Genomic DNA, 17,539 nt, shown 5'->3' with positions numbered 1-17,539 from the left:
CAGGAGACCCTAGAAGGGACCTTTGCTGTGGGTCTGATTTTCCATCCCTTTGTCCTCTGCTCACCTCCTGCTCTGGCAGAGCCCAGGGGCCTTGGGGAACACACATCTGGGGATCCCCACATCTCTAGAGGGGCAGAGTGGAGAGACCACTGACTGGGAGTCAGCTCCCATCCTCCTGACCAGCTGTGTTGGTGCACACTTTGCTCTGTTGTGAGCGCTGCCTCTGGGCACCGGGGGGGGGGGGGAGGTCTGGAATCCTGTGCTGTAACACCTCGCACTTGCCCTAGGAGAAAAGATGATCGGAAAATTCAGTGTACCCCATAGATACTAGGGCTGATGTGAGGATGGAGGCATGCCTGTCCATACGCCAGCAGGCAGCAGAGCTGGACCCCAGCCCCACTAATGATGCACCCCATTTCTGCTAAATCCAGGGGCAGAAAACAGGCTGTCACATCTTGAGCATGGCTGGGCGCTGGCTTTTATCTCGGGTTGCAGTGAGGGTGGTGAGGAGCTATCTGGCACGGGGCTCACAGGGTGTGGGCGGTGATGGGCTGCCCATGGGCGATAGAGGGGGAGCGGGGCACGGTGAGGGTGGTGGGGTCCCCACCCCCCGCTGTCAAGCCGATAGCTGGGTGTCGTGCGACATTGCTGGGGCTGGGGATGCCACATCGGCCCGAGCCTAGGGAATCCTCCTTATGGGGAGCGGCTGAGGGAACTGGGGGGGTTTAGTGTGGAGAAGAGAAGGCTGAGGGGAGACCTCATGGCCCTCTCCAACTCCCTGAGAGGAGGGTGCAGAGAGGGGGGATGAGTCTCTTGAGCCAAGGAACCAGCGGCAGGCCGAGAGGGAATGGCCTCAAGCTGCGCCAGGGCAGGGTCAGACTGGCTCTTAGGAAGTATTTCTTTGCAGAAGGGGTTGTTGGGCGTTGGAATGGGCTGCCCAGGGCAGGGGGGGAGTCCCCATCCCTGGAGGGGTTGAAGAGTCGGGCTGACCCAGCGCTGAGGGATCTGGTGGAGTTGGGAACGGTCAGGGTGAGGTTCATGGTTGGACTGGAGGAGCTTCAAGGGCTTTTCCGACCGAGATCATTCTGGGATTCTGTGAAACAAGGCAGAGCCCTGCGCTGGGAGCAGCGGTGCTGCAGCGGTGCGGCACGGTCCGCCGTGCTGTGGTGGAGGCTCATCACACAGCTGGTCGCAGCTGGAAAACCCCACCTGGCTCCCCTGCCCTGTCACTCTTCCCCTCTGCGCCCCGGGAAGTGATGCATCCCCCATGTCCCTCACCCGAGCTGTCCCCCTCGGTGTCCCCTCCAGCCCAGAGCAGAGGGGGCAGGGGCCTGTGCCCTTCTTGTGCGGAGCAGATGAAAACCCCGGCGAGGGGGAGGGCTGAGAGCAAACACCAACTCGGTTACAGGCAGGAAAAACGCTGCCTGAAATGAGAGTGTCTTGCAGACAGCTCGTCAGGAATAAAAAAGCTGCTTTTGCCTATTTCTGGATTGCTTTTGCCTGAGTTCTTGTGCTGAGGGATAACTCAGAAGCTGTTTAATTACATCTTTAGCTTTTCCCTGAAGCTTTTCCTGGCTCTTAGGCCTGACCTCGTGCCTCTCATCTCTTCACCTCACTCAGCTCTGAATCCCCCCCCCAACCTATGACACTGGACTGGCTTTAGGACCGAGTGTGTGCTGGTGAATCCCTTTTCAGGGAGGTAGGGACAGGGATGTGTGAACATCTCCTGCTGTGCCCTGGGGGTCTCTTGTGCATTTCTGCGGCCACCAACCCCCAACCTCCAGGCAGTGTCACCTGAGACCCAAATTTCAGACCCAGGAGGTTCCCTACAAAATTAAAGCCATACAGTAAAAGGCTCTAAGCCAATTAAAAAACACTTGCATGATAAGTAAATCGTTATGTGGCATGAAATTCAGGCCAGAGCAGTCAGAGCAAGGGGTGCTCTGCACCTCTTGGAGTTAGGCCTAGAGGGTACAAAGGGTTAAACCTGGATCCTGAAAGGAGAGATCCCTGTTAGGGGCAGAGAGGCATTCATTTAACCTGCAGTTATATTTTCCCTTAGTTTATTGTTACGGCAGAGAAACAATTTGAAATGTCTTTGTGTTGAAAGCAGAGTGCCTCAGGCAGTGAGCCACAGCTAAATTCGATAATTCTCCTTGGTAATAACATCAGGCTCTGCCTGTTTGCTGTAAAACCCCAATCTGCTCCGAACCTCCACCGCAGTGCGCCGGTACCTCTTCTGTTTATGGTCTTTTTTATTTTCCCTTTCCCTCCTATGGAAAAAAATTGCATTTTCAGAAATTCTCCTTGGCTTTCATGTTCAGGCTAGTAACCAGCCAGTCGCAGTCAGGAAAAGCTGTGTAAGTTATGATGCTTTCAGAGCAGGCTGCTGCTGAGTTCGGCACCGACCACATCCTGACCAGGTTTACAGCAGCCGCTCTGCCCCTTTCCTTGCGGTCTGAGCATTATGGAAGGCTTTGCTCTGCTCCTGAATTTGGGGCTCACCTGGACAGGCACCTGAAGTCCCCTTTTGCCCCAAGCACCATTTTCTGGAGCAACCCTTTACATTAACGGGGCGGGGGGGGAAGTTAGCTCTGGCCTTCAAGTGAGATCAAGGCACCAGTGCTAGACTGGACACAGCCAAAGGAACTGGGGGGGGCAGGAGGAGGCTGAAGCTCATGAATTCATGATATATGGATTTACAGCCCACAGTGGCTGTAAAAGGCCGTTGCTGTTATGGACTCTCCACATGCAGAGGCATACAAGTCTACAATATGACCCTGACCTGATTAGCTGGCTGATTCACCTGCTATTCCTTTTCTGCACTGCCCATCCTACGGCATTTAAAGAGTTTAAAGAATTACTGTGAGTGTAAAAGAAGCCATTAAACGGAATCAATACGGCATCAAATGAGCTGGGATGACTTCAGCCTCTCTTCCTCCTCTCTTTCCTCTGCCTTCCCCCTTTCCCCAGCTCTTTGTGACCATCGTTACCGGTCCTGGGAAGCCGTGGCCCTGCTCCCACAGCTGCACCAGCAAACCAGACCCTGAACGGGTCCAGGCGTGGGACCAGGACCCGAGGCTTCTCACCACAAGCCACGTCTCTGCCTGCTTTTCTGCAGAGTCCAGAAAAACAGCATTCATTAACCACATGTTTTCTAATATTAATACTGCAGTTAATAGTCTCCTCCAAGCCTCTGGGTTTGATGTTGTCCCGCTTGTCCCAGCTTCACAGTTCTCCTGATCTCTGCCACCCCTCCCTGAGCTTTTTCATGCTGCTGGTTCAAATGCAGAAGAAAAGCATCATTATCTTTTCTCTTTTAAAGTTCAGCTTTGCAGAGCTGAAAATGAGACTCTTATCACAGACGAGGCAAATGCATTGCTAATAATATACCCAGATGTAGCTTGGATTTTATTTTCAATGTGGGTCTGCCAGGAAATGCGGACTAGGGGATGAGAGAAGTGATACATGAAAAGGCCGTGCTAGGCCATTTATTTTCATCCCCCAGCTGAGCGCACAGCTGTTCTGGTCAGCTCTGTGCTCGGTTGTGCGCGTTGGCTGATGCCCATGGTGGGAATAGCTGCCATGAATTTAGGATTGCACATATTAGATTTCGCTCTTTGAGGCCTGTCTTATTGAAAATTGACAACTTCTGAACTCTTCAGATCTTCTTAAGAACGAAGGGCGTGTTGACTGTGTGTCTGCTCTTTAGGTGAGGAACTAAAGCAAGCGCTGGCCACCTGCACGATACATTTATCTGTGCCGAGCAGCCTCCGCTCCACATTGTGTTATCAGACCACTCCGGGGCCTCGCTCGCTGCTGGAAGGGGCCTGTGGGCCTTGCCTGGGATCCAGAAATTTTAAAAATTAATAATTCCTCCCAGGACCCTGCGGCAAGGAGCTGAAATGTGACCGCAGACGTGAATCCCGCCTGGATCGTAGTGATGGGCTTGTGCCACTGCTCAGCGTGGCTCCGATGAGATCGATGGACCAGTATTGATCCGTAACTGGAGCGGGTCAGAGGTCTGGATGAAAACTCCTAGACTGCCTGCAGACAGACCCAAAGCCCACGGTCTTGTCAGGACATCCCCCACCTCCTGCACCCTGGCTTTGCCTGTCTGAGCATGGGTGCCAGTCTTGGACCAGCCGGGATCGGGGAAACGCACCGAATCATGACAAACTCACACCAGTTTGTTGAAGGAGGGGGCACTGCCAGGAGCAAATGCTGCTGCACTCTGCACAAGCTCCCAATTTATTCCCACCTGTTTACACAGGTTCGTTTTTACTTTTACAGCCTACTGACTTTCAGGTTTTGCCTCTTTACGGCTCACCACGCTCTGCAGGGGGTGTTTTTTACTGCTGTTTTTCACACAACACGGTGTTACATAATGCTGCCTCAGTTTCCCACGATCATTCTTCTGACCTCAAGGTCAGTTTACATTTTGCTAACCCCCAAGTCTTAATTCCCACATGCAGGAGCAGAGCTTCACCTGAAGGCTGAAAAACAGGGGAACACCCATGTAGTTCAATGGGAAAGTGACCCCCAGAGTCACCCACAGGCCCTTGGTCAGACCCTGAGCTGGGGGGGAAGGTTGTAACATGGTGGGTCCTGCTGTCCTTGTGCAAAGCGTTTAATGTCGCGGCAGGGGGAGGCCAGGGAAGGGCCTGCCTTGGTAATACTGTACACACACCAAAAGGGTGGAGGAGCCTCTTCCCCCAGTCACAACATGCCCTGGCATCCCACACAGGTATTCCCCGAAACCTGGAGCACGAGGGGGTGATCTCTGTTTCATGAACACCAAGCACAGCTGCGCCTCCATGGGTCTCCAACACGTGGTTCAGGTGTGGAGGAACTGGGCTGGCAGGCCAACATTTTCCACCCTTTTGCCTGATGAAAGGTGCAGGCTTAGGAAAACTTACAGGAGCATCTCTGCGGGTCTGTGTGTCCAGAGCTGCAGAGTTGTGGCCAAGGGCAACAGCACTCGGCATCCCTGAGAGCCTGCTCCCGTGCAGAGGGGTCTGTGAAGAGCCCAAGTTCATAAATCAGGTCACCTGTCCCATCAGAAAAATACCCCTCGAGTTTAGAGAGCCGAGTGGAGAGTGCAGAGGACTCAAAGGTTGGGTGCTGCTGGCATGAAGCTGTGGTGAAGCACTGTACAGGTGGGTCAGTGCGGGCTGCAGGGCACGGGGCAGCATGTGCGTGCCTGTGGTGAGCAGGCAGTCACGGCAAAAGGAGGCGGAGATAAGGGGGTGTTGTGTCCTGAGCCTGCCCGTTAAGCAAGTCCCAGGGCCTTTTCCTTGAAGACCACACCTTGCTGCGGACTGACCACTCCATGGACAGACTGACTGGTGGGGACCCCCCCGCCGGCCCCAGCCAATGACCCCCCCTGCGCAGGACGGGGAGGAGCTGCTGGCAGGGGATAAAAGCCTCCGTGGGGTCCGCAGCTCAGCTACGGGGTCTGTGTCCTCCTGCGACGCTGAGCAAAGCCTCCACCCGCCACCATGGTGCACTGGACAGCCGAGGAGAAGCAGCTCATCACCAGCGTCTGGGGCAAGGTCAACGTGGAGGAATGCGGTGCCGAGGCCCTGGCCAGGTAGGTCCCGCTCCGGGGCATCTGCTCGGCTGCAGCCGGGATAGAGAAACTGTGGTGATTGCATTTGGAAGCGTTAACGTGTCTGTGTGTCTGCTTGTGTCCCTCTGCCTCTCCCCAGGCTGCTGATCGTCTACCCCTGGACCCAGAGGTTCTTCGATAACTTTGGGAACCTCTCCAGCCCCACCGCCATCATCGGCAACCCCAAGGTCCGCGCCCACGGCAAGAAAGTGCTCACCTCCTTCGGGGATGCCGTCAAGAACCTGGAAAACCTCAAGGCGACCTTCTCCAAGCTGTCCGAGCTGCACTGCGAGAAGCTGCACGTGGACCCCGAGAACTTCAGGGTGAGCTGCACTCGGAGCTTGACCCTCTCTCCTTCCACCCTGCAGAATATCTCAGCGCCTGGGGGGTTTCAAACAAGCATCAATAACACGTATTTTAGTTACCAAACAGAAAGGGGCTGGCTTGGATGGAAGTTGGGGGAGAGGGGAAGGTTAGGTTGCAGGTCGTGGGGGGTTTGGTGACAAATATGGGAGATGCTCTGAAAGCCTGGGGGCTTGTGCATGGCTTGAGAAAAGTGGGAGAAGGATGCCGGGAGGCTGAGTGAGGCTGAGGGTGGAGAGCGGGGAGGGATGTCCTGCTGTGTCGGTGCCACGGGCAGCCGCTCCCTGGCACCTCCTGGCCCCAAGGATGGGGCCCACTTCGTCTCCCCTTTTTCCAAGTCTGGCAGACATGGGGGGAGAGGGAAAAGCAAATGTGGGATGCTCAGAGGCCGGACACTGATAGGAAGAGTTTCAGACTGGGATTAGAGACAGAGAGGACAGGTCTGAGCGGGGGGACAAGGTCAGCAGATGAGGGAGGGGAACAGGAGGGAGATGAAGCAAAAGAGATCAGGGTGCAGGGGGGTGAGAAGTCACTGTGGGTGAAGAGCGGGAGCAGTTCAGGCTCAGTGATTGAGAGGGCTGGATGTGGCTGATGGCCTCTGTTTCAGTCTCTGTTTAAGACTGATTTGGGGGATGTAGCAGGTAGACCTCACACTGACCCTAGCCCTCAAGTAGGCATGTGTTTTCACAGCACAAAAAAAAAAAAAAAAAAAAGCAGAAAATGTCTGGAAATAAGGTAATAAGGTCTAGAGGATGGAAAAAGCAGGTGTGAGAAGAAGCAGAGACAGAGCAGGTGGATACTGCTGCATATGGTCAGCACAGAACTATTTTCCTGCACAGAGAATTCAGTTTCCCTGGGTCACAGCCTCCAGGACCCTCCAGAGAGCCGGGTTCCCTCCAGCCCCTGGTCCCCGGGTCCTGTGCAGGGCGAAGGGCTACTCAGCACCGTGCTGACCTGATTTCCTTCCTTCTCCTCTGCAGCTCCTGGGAGACATCCTCATCATTGTGCTGGCTGCGCACTTCACCAAGGACTTCACCCCTGCCTGCCAGGCCACTTGGCAGAAGCTGGTCGGCGTGGTGGCCCATGCTCTGGCCTACAAGTACCATTAAACACTCCGGAGGGAGATGTGTCTGTAACAGTCAATAAAAACCCACATTTTCTGGACTCCTTAGTGTGCTTCTGTGTCTTGTGGCTGCCTGTGGGGTGGGAGGGAGGGAGCAAGGGCCATGAAAGGGGGAAGATGTGCTGTGGGCTGCTGGGAGCATCCCCCTCCAGAAAGGCAGCCAGGCTGGCCAAAGGGGAGCTGCTTTTCCCGACTATTTGGGGTCTCCCTGAGAGGCATCAGCCTGCTTGGAGCTGCCTCTTCCTGCCTGCCTGCTGGGGTCCTGGGTCTCCACACACAAAGTGATGCTGGGGTGTCCCTCACGCAGGGAGCTCCGGTGGCACATCGGGGGATACCGGCCTCTAAACCAGCGATGGGCATGTCCCAGCCCACCCAGTACCTCTGGGCTGGCTGAAACTGCTGGGGTGGGGGCAGATTTATGGCCTGTTCTGTGCAGAGGCCAAGCAAGGGCCCCTCTGGCCCTAAACCTCTCCACCCATAATACATACAAGGATGTAATTTTGTAGAGATTCACTGAAGCGATCTTAGATTAGGCAGAAATGTGGCCCTTTGTTTTTTAGTACTGATGTATTTTTAAGAAGTTGATCAAAAGCATTTTCTGAATCAGCGATGAAAAGGCTCTTACCATGACTCTTGTGCATTTTGATCAGAATACGGTATCTAAAAGAAAATGCGTATGATCCCAAGAGGAGGGGATGAGGGCAGCTTTTAAACAGGACCAACCACGGCTTTTTTTTCAACTCAGATTGGCTCAGTGGAAGAATGTTTTTTCACTGCAATGGAAGGATTCTGTGTAAGCACATCAGCTTCATCAACACTTTTCCAGGAATAACTTAAAAAACAACAAGGACAGACCTGTGGGTGTCTCAGAACGATGAAATCCTTGCTTTGCATGATTTAGGAATACATTTTCTGCCTTTCTTCTGATAAAGCAGGGATTTGCACTTACAGCCCCTCTATATACACAGACAGCCTGTCTCACAGGCAAAGGATCCAGCCCCACCAGCGGTGCCAAGAACATCCAGGGCTGGGGAAAAGGAAAAACTAAAAAACCCCAGAAACCAGCCCAGCTTTCCCACAGCGCGTCACTCTTCTTTCAGTCAGCAAACGGGCACTTCAGCAGGATTTCAGGGGTGGGATAGTTCTCAGTGTCTTGTTCCCGTTAGCACAAAAGTGCAGTTCAAAACCCTGGAAGTTGCCACCAAACAGGAAAAGTTTTCCTGCGCTTGGGGCACAGACAGACATAACATTAGGGAAGTGCCTGCAGGTGCATCCAGCAGCACACATTCTGGTAGGGTGTTTCCACCTCTGGGTCCCAAACCAGCTTGTTTGTGCAGTGGCTGTGGACCTCAGCAAGATGTTTTTGCCCCGGTCTGGGACTGTTGTTATCATTCTGCTGCTCCTCTCCCACGCTGTGCCATGGGCACGTCCCCGTGGTGATGCGGAGCGTGTCCTGCTCCCTGACTGCGCTGCAGCCGGCGCCTGCATGGTCCTGTCAGCCTTAATCTGCAATTAGAGGTCTGGGCAAGGGCAGGACGCGGTGCTGGCAGCGCAGAGCCAGCGTGCCAGGCTCCCCGTGAGAGCTGCCCCTCTCTCGTGTGAAGCATGAGCAAAGTTACGACGACCACCAGCCCGTCTGGCCCCAAAGCGGGTAGAGGCGAGCCCTGGATGACCACCACGGCCAGCCTGGTGTGGGAGCGATGCTGCCTGGTCCCAGCAGTGTTGCCTCAACAGCTCTCACAGCTCTTTAGGGAGGAAGCGGCATCAGTTGTGCTGCCTTCCTTTGCAGCACAGGGGCAGTGGCTTGACCAAAGCACCTCCAGCAGCTGGTGGGAAAGCAGGAATGAAACGTGTCTTTCCAGAGGCCATCCCCCTGTGCAGACTGGCCTCTTCGGGGAGCGGGGCCCAGTCTTGGCAGCGCAGCCACGGGGGGAAAAAGCAGTGCTGGTGGTTTGCCATGAGGTCAAACGGCCCTCGGGATGTTTCTGCCGAGTGACGCCGGGACACTGGGGAGCCCCGCGATGCCCGGGGGACGGTGACCCCCCAGCTTGGTCCTTAGCAGCTGGCTGGCAGCAGTCAGCTCGTGTTCAGGACCTGCCTCCTGCCTTGCCCTCTGTTACGCCCGTTCCAGTGAGCCCCGGGATCTCTGCAGGGGGCAAACAGCCTCTGGGAGCCCAGAGTCCCTCCAAAGCGGTTCCAGCCCTCCGTGGCCCAGCCAAGCTGCCGCACATCCCCGTTTCTCTGCTGCTTCCACTCGGGGTGGGGGGAAGGAGTGAGCTCCTGCTCTCAGCTGGGAGACCACAAGATGCTGGCACAGGCTGAGAGGAGCCCAGACAGGGCTGTTCAGCTGGGCAAGGAAAATCACAACAACTAAACTGGGAACAAAGACACCCTCGAGACCTGCTGGCTTAAGACACGAGAAATGGCATGTTTGGAGGAGAGAGGAGGAGGGCTGGCCTGGATCCAGAGCAGCAGAGGCCGGGTACAGCTGCCACTCCTGCTGATAAGGGCTCTGGTAAAGCTTGGCGCGGGACACTGCCTGCTGCAATCAGAGTGACCAATAAATTCTGCTTGTTTCAGAAAGGCTGTCACTGAAGCTGTCTTTTGCCGCTGTCAGGATGGTTTAATTATAAAAAGGGAAGGTTCCCATCCATGGAAGTGGGCATGGCCCAGTGTGGGGCCAAGAGATGAAGAGTGGCTTAGGGGATCTTCCACCCACACCAAAGGGAACAGCTGGCTGGAAGGATGCTCGAGGAAAGAGTCCTGAGCATAGTGAAACCCATCCCAGGCAGAGCAAAAGGGCCCCTGCTTTTAGTTCTGGGGATAAGAATGCTGCAAGGCATTGCTGTGGGTGCACTGGGAGAGGACATCTCCCTTTGACTCTCTGAACTGCAAAAAAAGCTACAGAAATTACCTCTACTTGGCACGTTACAATGAGCATTTCCCCCCTGACCCTGTGCCACCGAACAGCCCCCTCAGCAGACAAACCCTGCCCTGGCAGCTCTGAGCATCCAAAAATTACCAGCCAGGCCTCTTCCCCCAAGCCATAAAGCAGGTGATTTTAAAATGTACTTAAAACGAACCCTTTCTTATAAAAATGGATGAGATGGATGGATTCCCTGGAGAAGCCCCAAGCAGAGGACAGGTCTGGGACTGTCTGGGCTGTGGTGCCTTTGTGTTTTGCCAAGTGTCTCCGTGCTGTCTCACAGCGTATTGGGCTGCTCACGGCAAACGCTCGTGGTGTCCCGGCCGAGATCACCCTGCAGGCACCTTCGGGGCCGATTCTGCTTCACTGTGAGCTCGTGCCTCTGACGGTGTTACGGACCACTGCCCAGCAGTGGGAAACCGCCTCCGGGCCTGCCCAGCATAACAAGTTTCTTTAAAATGTCTTTGTGGCTGACTAATGTTAAAACTAAAAAGCCTTTGGAAGTTTTTCATGGGGAGTTTAATCTCATGCTTTCTCCTTCTGTCAGCTGATAACTGGCCGGTGGTGCTAATGCAATTGCTGGAGATGATGTGAGAAGCACTTGGAAGGACTCATTTGCCAGGATGGGAGGATGTTCTCCAGCAGGGACACCGCGAACTCCGGAGAGGCTGCTGCCCACCGCAGTCAGCGAGGAGGAGCTGGGGAGGGAGAAGGAAGGAAAGGTAAGGCGAAGCTCAGCAAGCCCCAGGAGTTCATCCTTTGCCTCTTCTCTTGGTTTAGCATCTTAGCTCATGGCCCTCGTGGGATGGTGCAGCTGAGCTGTGCCAGTGCCGAGGTACCGCAGGACTGATGCTGCCAGTTCACCAGTCCACTCTGCTAATAATGGATCTGGAAGCTGTGTCTGCAGAGCAATTTACTGATGTTGCAGCCTCCTCATTTCTCATGTCTATATTAACTGAGAAAGCACATGCATGAACCAATTTGCACCCACAGCAGAACTAGAGTTGCAATGAGAGAATTTAGTTTTAAGGTCGGGTCAGCAGTTACAGCCGAAGGCAGAGCTCAGTAGCTGGCTGTAGCACAGAGGTTGTAGCACAGACTGTTGACCAGAGGTAAGGCTGGAAGAACTTACTGACAGTTTTATTTGCAGCAGGCAGATATGAGACAAGACAGTGCTCTTCAGATTTGTAAAGACAGTTGCTGAGAAGACAAGGGGACAGACTTCATCCTGCATGCAGTGAGAGATCACCCCTGCAAGGCGTTTTCTTAAGGCTGAATTATTTTATGTGAACAAGTAATCTGATCAGGACAGCTCTACCAACAGTAGAAATGCTGCTTTGCCAGGACAGCTTATTGCTTTTGGGGTATGACGTATGCTACGTATCAAAATAATTCTTTTTTCCAGCGTCTGCGCTCAAGAGTTTGTCAGTGCTGGTGCCTGATATAGCAAAACCATTCAACATTTGCCATGCAGACAAGGTTTTATTGCATATTTGTGGTAGCAGTCTGAAAAAATAAGCATGGTTCCCTATTTGGTTCTGCCTTTTATTTGGTGTACACCCCATTTCTGAGTTGGCCAGGCTCAGAACTGTGCCCCAAAGCCACCCAGTTACCAGTCTAAGGGATGGTCATCAGCCCTATAGAGTAATGAGGCATTCAAACTGTAAAATAAAATGCATGCTGTGTTGTCCTCTTCCTGGAGGCCAGCAGAGAAGATCAACATTGGCCTGGTTTTGCTCAGTACCGCCTGGTCCTAGACCCCTGCGGGCATCAGGTGGGCCTGACCATGCAGGTGACGTGTCCGGCTTGTGCTTCCTCGCAGGACTAAGGCTGGGGTAGCACCATGCTCTTGAGACCCCTGACTCAGGGTCATGCCTTCGAGGTGGATCCACTTTCTCTGAGGACAGGGAATTGCACTAGAGATGACAAATAGGAGAGCTTAGGCTCGGAGCAGCGTGGACAGTGATGCTGGACGGTGATGATGCTCAACAGCTCTGAAGCTCTTTGTTAGGACAAACAAGAAAGGAGGCTCTTGCATTTAAAGCATGAAGCCTAGATTTGGGAGTGATCATTCCATCCTTGTTTCCCAGGAAGCCTCTGGCCCTTTGAGCTAGGGTGGGTGATGCCTAGAGCTGTTCGGGATGAACCCCAGGGGTGCAAGGCACCAATGCACCGTCAAGAGGCGGGAAACATGGTCAAGGCAGAGACTGCAAACTCTTCAAACGTCACTGCCTGTCTTCTTGGGTCTGCCCCGCGTGTTCAGCCCCCAGCCTCCGGCTGCCTGTGCGGCGCTGGGAGCCCACAGCCGTGCAGGCAGCTCCTCCTGCGCGTGGGGCTGCGGGTACAAGTGCATGGGTATGAGATGATGCTTGTCCACTCAAAGACGGAGGGGGGAAAGGGCCTCTTTTCCCCTTGGACAGCATCCAAAATTGCTATCTTTCCTTGTGCAGCCCAGCTCCCTCCCCAGCCCCAACCAATAGCTACGTGAACTGAGATTAGGACAAGCCGTTACTACTGTATAAAAATCCCTGGGGCAGACTGCGGCTCCACTTCCTCATCACTGTTCAGGGAAGCCCCAGGCAAACCCTCCTGTTTGACACCATGGTGCACTGGACAGCCGAAGAGAAGCAGCTCATTACCGGCCTCTGGGGCAAGGTCGATGTGGCCGCAATAGGTGCCGAGGCCCTGGCCAGGTAGGTCCCACTCCGGGGCATCTGCTCGGCTGCAGCCGGGATAGAGAAACCACTCCAATCACGGGAGTATTAACGCGTCTGGGTGTCTGCTTGTGTCCCTCCGCCTCTCCCCAGGCTGCTGATCGTCTACCCCTGGACCCAGAGGTTCTTCGCTTCCTTCGGGAACCTCTCCAGCCCCACCGCCATCACTGGCAATCCCATGGTCCGCGCCCACGGCAAGAAAGTGCTCACCTCCTTCGGGGAAGCCGTCAAGAACCTGGACAACATCAAGAAATGTTTTGCTCAGCTGAGCAAACTCCACTGTGACAAGCTGCACGTGGACCCCGAGAACTTCAGGGTGAGCCGTGCTCAGAGTCCAGGCTCAGCCGGCCAGAGGTTTCTGTGCTCCGGGGAGGGATTTAGGGGTCTCTGAGGTGTCTGACAGCCGGTGAAACCTGGAGAGAAACCCTGAGGCTGCCGGAGTCTGGGAGCCTGCTGAGGGCGGAGGCGGTTGGAGCAGAAGTGGGAGTGATGAGGCATATCTGGGGGGAATAGAGAGGAATTATGAGGCTGGGATCTGTGAGAGGAGGGACCCAGGCTGGAGAGGTGGATGGGGATGAAACGCAGATACATGCCAGGAGAAAGCAACGTTGACTTGGAGCAGCAAGAGACCAGAAGGGAAGACACTGAGACAGGGTTTGGAGGGAAGAGCTGAGCTTGGCTGTGGTGGAGTGGTTAAACCAGGAGAGAAAATAAACACAGCCCCTTCAGCAGAAGGAGGGGATGGGAGCCAAGAGAAAGCAAGGGTGGGTGGGGGTATGAAAGGAAAGGATCAACCCAGTCGAAGCAGAGGGAGGCACAGGCAGGTATCTGGGGAGGAGGATCTGGCACATCCAGGTGTCCTGGTGAGTCCTGTCAGAGACACAACTGTGCAAGGAGCCTGGTGCTCTGCACAGGGCCGTGAGAAATCCGTTCCTTGCTTTGGGGCGAAGTCCCCAATAACCCGTGTCCACGTGCAAACACCCGGGTGGTGCGATGGTGGGGAGGGAGGTGGGAGGCAGCACCGGGCTGACAGCTTCTCCTCCCTCTATTGCCAGCTCCTGGGTGACATCCTCATCATTGTCCTGGCCGCCCACTTTGGCAAGGACTTCAGCCCTGCCTGCCAGGCCGCCTGGCAGAAGATGGTCCGTGTGGTGGCCCACGCGCTGGCCCATGAGTACCACTGAACCTCCTGCAAGCGTTCCTGCCCGGAGATGCTCCCGGAGAAACATCCTTTGGTTCTGCTGGTCTCTAATTGCCAAATAAACACCAACTGCTTCAGCCGTGAAGAGGTGTCTGCCTCTCTGTGGGAATGGGGTGCTGGGGAACGGGAGGGGAACGCTCACACATGCGGGGTGACACGAGCCACGGTCTTGTCTATGAATTCACACAAGTGAGACTTGTCTCAGCGGGAGAATCCAGGGAACATTCAAGACAAAACCCAAAGAAACACACTACGAAATACAAACAGAAATACTCCGGTGTTTTTTTGAGACACCAGGAAACATTGCTGGGTTTAATGTTTTAAGTCTTTCACAGATCAAGTGGAACACAACTTTGTGAAAAACATGCAGTGGGAGGAGTGGCAGTGAGATTAGGTCCATTGTTTGTAACTTCCTTCATGGAAGGAAAAATGCTTTTTTTGGGTTTTTTTATCTAAATTATTATAATTCTCAGGTTATTAAAGTCATAATGTAATAGACACAATTATCTATTATGGTACAAAACATGCCAAGAATGTTAATTTCATGTACAGGAAGGACAGAATATCTGCTTTCACCCTACATCTAACTTTCCACAAGTAAAACAAAATTCCCTGCACAGCCTCCATGCCACGCAGAGGCCCGTGGCCTTCACCAGCCTCCTGTCCTCCTTTCAGGCTCATGGCATCCCCGCAGCACCGAGAGCAGCTCAGGGACACATTTGGGGCTTCTGGGTGGTGAATTCCCCTTACCAGGGAGAAGACGGAGTGAGCGGTTCCGGAGCAGATCCACCACAAACCCTGCAATGGAGAGCTGGGGAGCAGTGTCACCCCCAGGCTCCTTCAGCCAAGGCTGCCCCTGAAGTCAGCAGGCAGAGGAGACCCAGGGCAGCCACGGGAAATGGTGGCAGCCCGTGGCCCATGGCTAGTGCAAACACCTTGCTCCACGGTCATCCAGACCCCTCCGGAGCAGCCCAGGCCCACAAGCTCCCTGCATCCCACCCCAGCACCTCCAGCCCGCTCCGCTGGGAGCAGGAGACAAGGCTGCCTCTCCCACACTGCATCCTGCCTGTGAGAGACAAAAAACAGGCCTGTGAGAAACACAGACTGAGAAAAACTAAGAAAAATCCTTGTCTCCCTCATCTGAGCGGGACATGACACTGCCCTGCGTCCCCAGGGACCCCAGTACACCCAGTCTGCCCACTTCTCCTGGGGCCCTGGCGAGCTGACACCCTGCAGACAATTGCTGTGCCCTGTGTTATAACATTTCCCTTCCAGCCTTGCTTGACCCTCACTAACACTCTCTCTGAGACAGGAGCTCTTGCTCCCATGGTCTTCTTAGTGTTACCCTAAAATCAGCAAACTGTTAAAGAGCTGACGGGAAAGAACAGGGAGAACCCAAAGCCAGACAGGTCCTGCAAGAGGATGACAAAGAGAAACTGCTTGCACATGGCTGGTGCCTTCAGAGGGGTGACCCAACAGCCCCAGGTCTGACTCTTCTGCCTCCTCACCACGCAGCCCGCCGAGGTTTGTGCCATCCAAGGGGCACCAAGCCTTGCAGGGACCTTCCTCCGAGGGCCCACACGGGACTCGAGCAGTGCCGTGCTCGGACTTTGGAGATAAATGCCACCCTTCATCAGGGAGGTGCAGAGCTGGAAATCAAAGGCCGGGGGGAGGGCGGCTCGCCAGCCCGTCCCAGCGGTGCATCTGGGCATCTTGCCCTGGGGCCCCACCCTGATGCTGTGTCCCCTCCCTTGGGGTGCCAGGGCTGCGGGGCCCCCCCCTGGGGGGCCCAGCCAATGGAGGGGTGCACAGGGAAGAGGAGGGGCCCAGCGTAGTGTATAAAAAAGGGGATGGGGAGAGCCACTCGCCAGTGTGCGATCCCCTCGGGAGCAAGAGCCGAGACTTCCTCTGTACCCGCCGGCAGCCACACGCCACCCTCCACCCGCCACCATGGTGCACTGGTCAGCTGAAGAGAAGCAGCTCATCACCGGCCTCTGGGGCAAGGTCAACGTGGCCGAATGCGGTGCCGAGGCCCTGGCCAGGTAGGTCCCGCTCCGGGGCATCTGTTCGGCTGCAGCCGGGATAGAGAAACTGTGGCGATTGCGTTTGGAAGCGTTAACGTGTCTGTGTGTCTGCTTGTGTCCCTCCGCCTCTCCCCAGGCTGCTGATCGTCTACCCCTGGACCCAGAGGTTCTTCGCTTCCTTTGGGAACCTCTCCAGCCCCACCGCCATCTCTGGCAACCCCATGGTCCGCGCCCACGGCAAGAAAGTGCTCACCTCCTTCGGGGATGCCGTCAAGAACCTGGACAACATCAAGAACACCTTCGCCCAGCTGTCCGAGCTGCACTGTGACAAGCTGCACGTGGACCCCGAGAACTTCAGGGTGAGCCGTGTTCCCCCCACTGTGTCCCTGCAGGCAGTTTCTCCCCCAGTCCCGAGCCCCAGCACGTGAGGGATTTACCCCAGACATGCCAGTGCAGGAGGAAGAGGAGCTGGTGGTTGGGGCGAGGGGGAGACGTGGGAGAGGAACAGGGAGGGAAGGGACCACCCTGCAGCTTGGTGAGGAAGCATCGAAGGGGCTGAGGGGTGGAGGTTACGGGGAGGCTGTCTGATGGGTGCAAGCGAGGATGCACGGGAGACGGGAAGGCGGTGAGGAGGAGGTTTCAGTGCGGAAAGGGAAGGGGAGAGTAAAGCAAAAGCAGTTGTTGAGCAGGAAGGGGTTTGAGCCAAGGGGAAAACGAAGGAGCAAGAGGGAAGCTTGGCACGGAGGAGAAAGGTGAGTGAGGAGCAAGAGGTGGCAGCTAGATGCCAAAAGCAGAAGAGGAGTGGGACCTAGAGGGAGAGAAAACTTTGGCTCCCACATCCCTGCAGCTGAGAGTTTCCCAGAGGGGAAGAAACCCCGACATTTGCCACGGCGACTGGTAGAGTTCCTCCCCTGTCAGCACGAGCTTGTGCTCCTGCCAGGGCGCGTTGCAGGGCTGAGTGCCGGCTCTGTGCCGCACGGCAGACGCTCAGCTGTGTCTTCTGCTTGGGAGAAACCCCCAAAGAAAGCCAGAAGGGAGAAAGAAAAATTTAATCAACAACATTTCTGGATAGTTTTTGGTTCCTCTTCCCCTAGCAGTAGCAGAACCTGAATCTTTAGAGCAAGGGCAGAGAACAGGTTTCAGGTACATCTTAAAAAGGACTCCAGGGAGATTTCTAAGCCTACAAACTGCCCGGGGTTTCCCTGGGTCTAATGCGAGTGCTTGTGTGGGGATTTGTGGGCTCCCGGGCACTGCTAACCCAAGTGTCCTCTTGTCCCCCCAGCTCCTGGGTGACATCCTGATCATCGTCCTGGCCGCCCACTTTGCCAAGGATTTCACTCCTGAATGCCAGGCTGCCTGGCAAAAGCTGGTCCGCGTGGTGGCCCACGCTCTGGCCCGCAAGTACCACTAAAGCATCAACAGGAAAACCCCGGCAGCATCCTCCAGCTGTGTGTCGTGCACTGGCTGACACGCTGCGCTGGAGCTGACAGCTTGTAACACCCAAATAAAGCTAATCTTGTGAAGTCTCCTCTGTGCTGTGTGTCCCTGAGAAGATGGAGGGGTTGGGGGGGACAGGG

General features: G+C 55.1%; 3 protein-coding genes across 3 annotated transcripts; all 3 read left to right on the top strand.

The window, feature by feature from the left end:
* The first annotated feature begins 5,368 nt into the window (after positions 1-5,368).
* Positions 5,369-7,098, top strand: LOC141939947 (hemoglobin subunit rho). Its single transcript, XM_074860684.1, has 3 exons — positions 5,369-5,593; positions 5,712-5,934; positions 6,955-7,098. Exons 1-3 carry the CDS (start codon positions 5,502-5,504, stop codon positions 7,081-7,083), a joined length of 444 nt encoding a protein of 147 aa, XP_074716785.1. The 5' UTR covers positions 5,369-5,501; the 3' UTR covers positions 7,084-7,098.
* A 5,444-nt stretch (positions 7,099-12,542) lies between these two features.
* LOC141939944 (hemoglobin subunit beta-like) lies at positions 12,543-14,023 on the top strand. The gene is made up of 3 exons (XM_074860680.1): positions 12,543-12,716; positions 12,831-13,053; positions 13,793-14,023. The coding sequence occupies exons 1-3, from the start codon at positions 12,625-12,627 to the stop codon at positions 13,919-13,921; spliced, it is 444 nt and encodes a 147-aa protein (XP_074716781.1). The 5' UTR covers positions 12,543-12,624; the 3' UTR covers positions 13,922-14,023.
* A 1,769-nt stretch (positions 14,024-15,792) lies between these two features.
* Positions 15,793-17,485, top strand: LOC141939946 (hemoglobin subunit beta). The gene is made up of 3 exons (XM_074860683.1): positions 15,793-15,980; positions 16,099-16,321; positions 17,245-17,485. Exons 1-3 carry the CDS (start codon positions 15,889-15,891, stop codon positions 17,371-17,373), a joined length of 444 nt encoding a protein of 147 aa, XP_074716784.1. The 5' UTR covers positions 15,793-15,888; the 3' UTR covers positions 17,374-17,485.
* Positions 17,486-17,539: the final 54 nt, after the last annotated feature.

Source organism: Strix uralensis, chromosome 2, assembly GCF_047716275.1.
Source record: "Strix uralensis isolate ZFMK-TIS-50842 chromosome 2, bStrUra1, whole genome shotgun sequence".
Taxonomy (NCBI): domain Eukaryota; kingdom Metazoa; phylum Chordata; class Aves; order Strigiformes; family Strigidae; genus Strix; species Strix uralensis.
Note: the sequence above shows the minus strand (reverse complement) of the source record. Positions and strands in the feature narration are given on the sequence as shown.